Source organism: Pelophylax lessonae, assembly GCF_965119305.1.
Source record: "Pelophylax lessonae genome assembly, chromosome: 13".
NCBI lineage: Eukaryota > Metazoa > Chordata > Amphibia > Anura > Ranidae > Pelophylax > Pelophylax lessonae.
In genome coordinates this window covers 21813987-21823202 of record NC_138780.1, presented here as the reverse complement: position 1 = coordinate 21823202, position 9216 = coordinate 21813987, and the positions used below count along the sequence as shown (strand labels likewise).

The 9216-nt window shown below is 53.9% G+C and overlaps 1 protein-coding gene across 1 annotated transcript in view; it reads left to right on the top strand.

The window, feature by feature from the left end:
• Window positions 1-799: 799 nt before the first annotated feature.
• Window positions 800-9216, top strand: part of LOC309569121 (uncharacterized protein) — a gene marked incomplete at its 5' end in the record, with an annotated part of 49322 nt that continues 40905 nt past the window's right edge. Inside the window, 3 exons of the mRNA XM_082274883.1 lie at window positions 800-1551; window positions 4604-4907; window positions 5982-6053. Coding sequence (XP_082131009.1) covers window positions 800-1551; window positions 4604-4907; window positions 5982-6053 — 1128 coding nt within the window. The remainder of the gene's footprint in view (window positions 1552-4603; window positions 4908-5981; window positions 6054-9216) is intronic.

Below are 9216 nucleotides of genomic sequence, written 5' to 3'. Positions count from 1 at the left end.
GCCACCGCCCCATAATGTACGTGGGGGGGGGGGGCGGGGGATCGGCAAGGGGTTAAAAAAAAAACTTGAATACCACTTAAAAGCGTAACTGCGAGATCAGCACATATTGTCTAAATACAAGAGTCCTGTACATTCGTTAAATCTTGGTGTGCTCTGTATTTCCTCCAGATCTGTGCATGCAGTAATCCAGTGTGAGTTTTCCTCTGTAATACAGACCGCTCACTGCTGTCTTCTCTCCTTGTGCAGGGTGACTGGTCTTGTCTCCACCCCCCTCTGTAGTTTTCTGCAGACAGCCTATGGTGGGTGGAGCCTGCTGGGCCCCTCCCATAGCTCTGCTCTCAGCACAGGCACTGGACAGCACACTGATTATTTTGTTTTTACAAGGTGATATCTAGGTTTGCATAGACATTTGACGCACGCAAAGTGAATTTATATCCTATGCAGCTTTTGAGGGATATGTTTAAATTTAGTTTTTGTGCCTTATATTCCGCTTTAATTCGTTTTTCTTTTGATTTATAGATCTGCTCAGCTATGACCATCTAATGATAGGCCACACGCTGGTATCTGCATGGATTTTTGACATACTTGGAAGTAAGAAAACCATAAGTGTCTCTCTATCAAGTTTTGCAAATTGGGGGGCGGGTATGTTATGTGGCCATTTTATGTTTTTTTTTTTTCTCTAATTTTTACTTTTTTTTTTTTTTTTTTTTTTGCTTTAGCTTATTCATAAATAAAGATGAATTCCAACCCGGCAGGCGTTCGCCGGAAATTTTATAGAGGGAAGAAAAAAAAACCATGGATGCAGGGAAAACCTGGACAGCAACAGAAAGCTGGACAGCAGGGGAGGCCAGGGCAGGGAAAGCCAGGGCAAGCGAGGAAACCTGGACAGCAGGGGAAGCCAGGACAAGCGAGGAAACCTGGACAGCAGGGGAAGCCAGGACAAGCGAGGAAACCTGGACAGCAGGGGAAGCCAGGACCGGCAGTAGAATCTGCACAGCAGGGAGAGTCTGAGGAACCCATGCAGCAAGAAATGGCAGGGCAGTCAGGGGAATCTACTCAGCAGGGAGAGCCAGGGCAGTCGGGGGCACCTACTCAGCAGGGAGAGCCAGGACAGTCGGGGGCCCCTACTCAACAGGGAGAGCCAGGACAGTCGGGGGCACCTACTCAACAGGGAGAGCCAGGACAGTCGGGGGCACCTACTCAACAAGGAGAGCCAGGACAGTCGGGGGCACCTACTCAACAGGGAGAGCCAGGACAGCAGAAGAAGCCAGGGCAGCAGAAGAACCCTGCACAGCAAGGAAAGCCAGGGCAGCAGAAGAACCCTGCACAGCAAGGAAAGCCAGGGCAGCAGAAGAACCCTGCACAGCAAGGAAAGCCAGGGCAGCAGAAGAACCCTGAACAGCAAGGAAAGCCCAAAAGAAATTCGGATCACTGGAAACCTTGGGTGCAGGCAAAGAAGCAACAATCTGAGCGGCGAAGAATGAGAGCTCAAATGAGACGAGAAAAGTTTCAACAAAAGCAAGCAACGCTACAAAAACCACAAGCATCCAGGTATCCACCAAGAAACCGGAAGGGAGGATTTCAGAAAAGAGACAATGCGAACAAGTGCCCAGTAAGTCTCATTTTTAGTAAATAATGACTTGTAAATAAAAACTGCATCTTTCAAGAATAAAGCAGAAGACATTCCTTTTGCATAGAGGCTTCAGCTTGTATGGGAGCTGCGCGTTGAACAGCATGCTTTTACGACGCGCTAGCAGCCAGCTTTAAGCAAATTTCTGGAAGCCTTTAAAGTAAAAGTTCACCTTTTAAAAATAAATTAATAAATGCACTTCGTCTTATTTTTTGCAGGTAAAAAAGTGTATTCATTTTTTATTAAGCCTGGAGAATTGCACCTGCAATCAGCAAAATGTGGGCGCAGTGTCTGGCTCCTGCAAACTCTCAGTATAGCGGTTTGCCCATACTGCTAATACGGGCAGGCAGTTAACCTGAGAGCAGAAAGATCAATTGACTTCAAGAGCTCTTGTTAGCATTCTCCTAGTTCAATAAAACTTCAAGCCAAATGGGATGATGGTACTTTTAGTCTATTAATTCACAGGAAATGGAATGAGGCGGTTGTGTGGGCAGAGCCCCACATGGAGGCGCTGTTTTCAAATTGTTGCAGGGAGAGAATTCCCTGCCTGCTGTCACAAGGAGGGGCGCGAGTAGGAGAGGGAATGCATGCGTGTTACATGCTGCACCCTAAATACAGATAAAACATGTTCAAAAAGGTAAACTTTGCCTTTAAAGCATCCTTCAGCTCCTTTTTCTGGAGGTTAAAATGATGATGATTGTTTCTGCAAAAGCAGACCATCCCGTTTTTGTTAAGTCAGCAGCTACAAAAAGTGTAGCTGCTGACTTTTAATAAACAGTCACCTGTCCCAGCATCCAGCGATGTGGTCGCCTGAACCATCGCTTCTCTCCCTCTTCTCTACCTGGCGCTGACATTTCAGCTGCGGGCACTTGGCTGTGACGGCTTGCAGCTTCACAGCTGGGTGCGCACTGTGCATGCGCCAGTCGCACTGTACCTGCTGAATGGTCGGCTGTCGTCTGGGACCTGTGGCGTGTCCTAGAAAAGTGCAGGGAGGGAGAGGAGAATTTCATCTCAGATCGCCTAGGCAATCTGAGCGGAAGGTCAGAAGTTGGAGCGGGCACCTTTCAAAACTAGATACCTGCTCCCCTCTTTATAGAAAAAGAGAGAAAAAATTACTGTAGCTGCTGACTGTTAATATGTAGACCAGCCTTTCTTAACCTTTTCAGCACAGAGGAACCCTTCAAAGAAAGTTCTGGTCTCTGGGAACCCCTGCTAAAAATTTGAAATACTACAACTCCCCCTTACTCTTCTCATCATTGGGAAGAATTACCCCCTTACTCTTCTCCTCATTGGGAAGACTTACCCCTTTTCTCTTCTCATTGGGAAGACTTACCCCTTTACGCTTCTCCTCATTGGGAAGACTTACCCCTTTACGCTTCTCCTCATTGGGAAGACTTACCCCTTTACGCTTCTCCTCATTGGGAAGACTTACCCCTTTACGCTTCTCCTCATTGGGAAGACTTACCCCTTTACGCTTCTCCTCATTGGGAAGACTTACCCCTTTACGCTTCTCCTCATTGGGAAGACTTACCCCTTTACGCTTCTCCTCATTGGGAAGACTTACCCCTTTACGCTTCTCCTCATTGGGAAGACTTACCCCTTTACGCTTCTCCTCATTGGGAAGACTTACCCCTTTACGCTTCTCCTCATTGGGAAGACTTACCCCTTTACGCTTCTCCTCATTGGGAAGACTTACCCCTTTACGCTTCTCCTCATTGGGAAGACTTACCCCTTTACGCTTCTCCTCATTGGGAAGACTTACCCCTTTACGCTTCTCCTCATTGGGAAGACTTACCCTAGTTGCAAGGCCTCTGTCTTGCAATTAACAGCAGCATTCTTAGCCTGTTCAAGTTGCTTTTACTCTTCTCATCATTGGGAAGAATTACCCCCTTACAGATAACTAAAAGGAACAATGGTGTCATTGGGAACTTATCTGAGAGGCAGAAGTTGACCATTTCTCAAGGAACCCCTAGCAACCTCATGAGGAACCCTGGTTGAGAAACCCTGATGTAGACACTTACATTTCAAGGGAGCCCAGGATGTCAGCACCCCAGCCGATTTTTTTTTTTTTTTTTTTTTTTTTTTTTTTTTTTTCAGATCCGCTGTCAGGTGCTGCCACCGCCATTCGTGAAGATGGAAACTGGCAGTGAAGCCTTTCAGCTTCACAACTGACGCCCAAACGTGAAGCGTGCTGCTCTTTCTAATAGGCCCGGCAGCAGGGGAGGTGCCAAATGTGTCCCTGAATGGGGGACAGGAAGAAGATCAGCGGAAGGTCCACTTTTGGGTGGAACTTGCCTTAGAACGAAGCCCTGCAGTGCCACCTGCTCACCTCTCACGGGTGACATGTTCGGTCGCCCTTCTTCCGGGTTTGCGCCACCTGGCCATCTGATTGCCTGGAGCCGCGATAACGTCACTCCCGTGCATGTGCGCGGGAGCCGACGTTCACGGCACAGGGCTCTGAAGGACCGGCACGAGCGCCCGTTCCTTCAGAGCGCATGCGCCAGTGATGTCACTGGCTGCATGCAAAGTAAATATCTCCTAAACGGTACATGTTTAGGAGAGATTTACAGTACCTATAGGTAAGCCTTATCATAGGCTTACCTACAGGTTGCAGAGGAGGGTTTACTTCCTCTTTAATGATGATAAACTGGCCCTTTGTTTAGAAAGTCTTGACACCCCTGCTCTAGCGGAAGTTGATGCTCTGGTGACTGTGAGATCAGTACATCTAGGTCTTTGCCTTTCTTTCCCCTTTTCTACTTCACCGGTTTTAATATGGAGGGCAGTCTAGTGATCCTCATAGCTCTGGTTTGGCCCAGGTGACTGTGATCTCAGCCTTGTTGGACTCCTATAGTGGACCTTTCATGGGCTCCACTACATCATCTGGATCTCGTGTCCCAAGAACCAATTTGCCATCCTGCTTTAGTGTCGCTTGATTTTTTTTTTGGGGTCTTTAGTATGCGGTCTTCTTTGTAGCTGTCACTGCGACCAAGGGAGTCAGACCGACCAAGGGAGTCAGACCGACCAAGGGAGTCAGACCGACCAAGGGAGTCAGACCGACCAAGGGAGTCAGACCGACCAAGGGAGTCAGACCGACCAAGGGAGTCAGACCGACCAAGGGAGTCAGACCGACCAAGGGAGTCAGACCGACCAAGGGAGTCAGACCGACCAAGGGAGTCAGACCGACCAAGGGAGTCAGACCGACCAAGGGAGTCAGACCGACCAAGGGAGTCAGACCGACCAAGGGAGTCAGACCGACCAAGGGAGTCAGACCGACCCTGCAAGGAACCCTTTCTGGCATTTCATAGGGACAAGGTGGTGTTTAGGCCCAGGACTTCCTTCTTACCGAGGTAGTTTCTGCCTTTCCCTTCAATCAGAAGTCTGTCTTCCTTCCCTCTTTCCAGATCCAGTTCACCAAAAGGCATTTTCGCTCTATTGCCTGGATGTTGTTTGGGCTGTGAGATTCTCTCTCGTTCCTCCAGGTCCGCCACACCACTAGATGGCTCAGACAGACCATTATCCAAGCTTATGGTCTCAAGGATTGAGTTTCACCCTTTTTAAAGTGGTAGTAAACCTCAGACTATGAAATATGAACAAAGTATTGACATAGTCATTTCTGTCTGCTGATTCTTTCCTCTATCAGCATGAATCACTTCTCACCAGTTTTATTGACACAAAGAGAAAACTGTTGACAGGGAGGGACCTCCAGCTGATTGACATCCTCAGCTCTGTTCCTGTGAGCTGTGTGAAGGGGGGGTGTGTCCTTTCCCTCCAATCAGAGGGTTCTCCTCACTGATGTAACATCAGCTCCCCGCCCCCTTCTTTTTAGAGCCAAGAGATCCTGTGCAAGTTCTGCACTTTGAATGGCTGTAGAGAAAAGAAGACTGCAGATAAATGGGTGCAAGTTATGTAGGAGGATTTGTTTAATCCAGGGCTTGACAAATTTTCCTGAAATCTAGGAGCCAGCTAAAGTTGGGAGCAATTTTTTTTTTTTATATAAACTAACAACCAAGCTTTATTAAAAAAAAAAAACTGATACTAAATTTACACATAAATATCACTAGAACCCTGCTCTCCTCTATAGGGCAATTGGATGGAAACAGACAGTCTGGTTAATCCTGGGCTGGCCTTAAGGTTTGTTTTGCCTGTATCCCATGCTGCCATAGTTGGCAGAATAACCTGGAGGTGGTGACTTCTGTGTTCCTCAATGGAATAGGATTTTACAGTGTGTACAACATTCTCATTTTTTAAAGTATTTCAAGATACTAAAATATGATTTCTGATTGGTTACTGCTGCCATTTGTGGCCTCCTTATTGAAGAGGGTCATTTCATTTTGTCACCTTGCTGTTCTAGGTCTGCGCTTTTCCTGTGCTCAACAGTGAACGCAAAGCACATTTCGAGTCACAGCTACACAAGGACGTGATGGTATGTCAACTTTTTGTTTTTTTTCCTTTATTTTATTTGGACTTCCCTTACCCTTCAGTTCAGACAAGATTTCTAATGCTCTTCAGGGCAGTTTCAATGGCTTTTAGGGCTTATGCACTTATGCGAATGCAGCCACCACCACATCAAAGGATTGGTCTACTTTAATATTAAAAAGAAATCAATTCGAACCGCCAACAGTCCCAGTTTGTCTCTAATATAAATTGCTCACCCCTGATTTAGAAACCATGAATGATGTAGTAAATTCAACACTCGGAGCTGATCATTTTAATGAAACAAGTAATAGTTCTAATCAAAGAAGAAATGCAGGCAGTGAATATTTTGAGTGCTGTTGGCCAATAGAACGCGGCTGCCTTACATTACTGGCCAGCAGAAAAATTCCTTCTTACAGCGTTGGTCAGTGCAAGGATTTTTTTCATTGTTCAACGGGAGAATGGCCCTCTTTACATTAGTGAATAGCGGGAAGAATACTATGTTGTGGTCTGCTGGCCCCTTAGCGAGGGAGGGGGTCGCGCTGTGGTCAGCTGGCCCCTCAGCGAGGTGGGGGTGCTTGTCCCCTGGCCCCTTAGTGGTTGGAGCACTCTGGTTACTGCTGGCCCCCAGTGGGGAGGGCGCTTTGGTCCGCTGGTCCCTCAGTGAGGGAGGTGGTCAGCTGGCCCCTCAGCGGGGGGCACTATCTGTGGTCAGCGGGGGGGGGGGTGCTCTGGTACCACTGGCCCTTTAGCAGGGTGGGGCGTTGTGGCCCTCAGCGGCGGGGGGTGGGGCACGCGCTGTGGTCCGCTGGCCCATCAGCGGTGGGGGGGGGCATGCGCTGTGGTCTATCCCCTCAGCGGGGGGGGGGGGCTCGCTCTGGTACCGCTGGCCCCTCAGCGGGGGGTGTGCTCTAGTACCGCTGGCCCTCAGTGGGGCACGCTGTGGTTCGCTGGCCCCACAGTAGGGGGCACGCTCTGGTACCGCTGGCCCCCAGTGGGGGGGCATGCTGTGGTCCGCTGGTCCTCCGCGAGGGAGTGCTCTGTAGTCCGTTGGCCCCTCAGCGAGGAGGGGTGCTGTGGCCCTCAGCGGGGGGCGCTGTGGTCCGCTGGCCCCTCAGCATGGGGCGCACTCTGGTACCGGGGGCACGCTGTGGTCCGCTGGTCCTTCAGCGGGGATGTGCTGTAGTCCGCTAGTCCCTCAGCGGCGAGGGGGGGGGGGCGCTGTGGTCCGCTGGCCCTTCAGCGGGGGATTTCACACGCTGTGGTCAGCTGGCCCCTTAGCGAGGGGGGGGGGGTTTCACGCATTGTGATCAGCTGGCCCCTTAGCGAGGGGAGGGGTTTCACGCATTGTGGTCCGCTGGCCCCTTAGCCGGGGGGAGGGGTTTAATGCGCTGCTGTTCGCTGGCACAGGGGGGTGCGCACTCTGGTACCGGGGGCACATTGTGGTCCGCTGGTCCTCAGCGAGGGGTAGGGCGCTGTGGTCCGCTGGCCCCTCCAGTGAGGAAGGGAGGGTGGGCTGTGGTCTGCTGGCCCCTCAGCTGGGGGGGGGGGGGGGTTGCACGCGCTGTGGTCTGCTGGCCCCTCAGCGGGGGGGGGCACGCGCTGCGGTCTGCTGGCCCCTCCAGTGAGGAAGGGAGGGTGGGCTGTGGTCTGCTGGCCCCTCAGCTGGGGGGGGGGGTTGCACGCGCTGTGGTCTGCTGGTCCCTCAGCGGGGGGGCACACGCTTTGGTCTGCTGGTCCCTCAGCGGGGGGGGGGGCACGTGCTGTGGTCCGTTGGCCCCTCAGAAGGGGGGCGCGCTCTGGTACCGGGGGCACGCTGTGGCCCGCTGGTCCTCAGCGAGGGCATGTGCTGTAGTTCGCTGGCCGTCAGCGGGAGCGTGCTCTGGTACCACTGGCCCTTTAACAGGATGGGGCGTTGTGGCCCTCAGCGGGGGCGGTCGCTGTGGTCCGCTGGCCCCTCAGCGGGGGCGGTCGCTGTGGTCCGCTGGCCCCTCAGCGGGGGCGGTCGCTGTGGTCCGCTGGCCCCTCAGCGGGGGCGGTCGCTGTGGTCCGCTGGCCCCTCAGCGGGGGCGGTCGCTGTGGTCCGCTGGCCCCTCAGCGGGGGCGGTCGCTGTGGTCCGCTGGCCCCTCAGCGGGGGCGGTCGCTGTGGTCCGCTGGCCCCTCAGCGGGGGCGGTGGGGCATGCGCTGTGGTCTATCCCCTCAGCGGGGGGGCTCGCTCTGGTACCGCTGGTCCCTCAGCTGGGGTGGTGCTCTGGTAGCGCTGGCCCTCAGTGGGGCACGCTGTGGTTCGCTGGCCCCACAGCAGAGGGCACGCTCTGGTACCGCTGGCCCCCAGTGGGGGAGCACTGTGGTCCTCAGCGGGGGCACGCTGTGGTCTGCTGGTCCTCAGCGAGGGGGTGCTCTGTAGTCCGTTGGCCCCTCAGCAAGGAGGGGTGCTGTGGCCCTCAGCCGGGGGGAGTGCTGTGGTCCACTGGCCCCTCAGCGCGGGGCGCACTCTGGTACCGGGGGCACGCTGTGGTCCGTTGGTCCTTCAGCGGGGAATTTCACGCGCTGTGGTCAGCTGGCCCCTTAGCGAGGGGAGGGGTTTCACACGCTGTGGTTCGCTGGCCCCTCAGCACAGGGGGGGGTGCACTATGGTACCGGGGGCACACTGGCCCTCAGCGAGGGGTGTTGGCGCTGTGGCCCTCACGGGGGGGGGGGCGCTCTGGTAGCGCTGTGGTCAGCAGAGGGGGGGCGTGCTGTGGTCCGCTGGCGCCTCAGCGGGGGGGGGCACACACTGGTCCTCAGCAGGGGGTTTCACGTGCTGTGGTCCGCTGGCCGCTCTGGTACCTGGGGCACGCTGTGGCCCGCTGGTCTTCAGCGAGGGCATGTGCAGTAGTTCGCCCCCCCCCCCTCAGCAGGGGGGTCTTCTGCGGGGGGGGGGATGCTGTGGTCCGCTGGCCCCTCAGTGAGGGAGGGGTGTGTGCTGTGGTCCGCTGGCCCCTCAGCGGGGGAGGGGTGTGTGCTGTGGTCCGCTGGCCCCTCAGCGGGGGAGGGGTGTGTGCTGTGGTCCGCTGGCCCCTCAGCGGGGGAGGGGTGTGTGCTGTGGTCCGCTGGCCCCTCAGCGGGGGAGGGGTGTGTGCTGTGGTCCGCTGGTCCCTTAGCGGGGGAGGGGTTTCACACTCTGTTCCG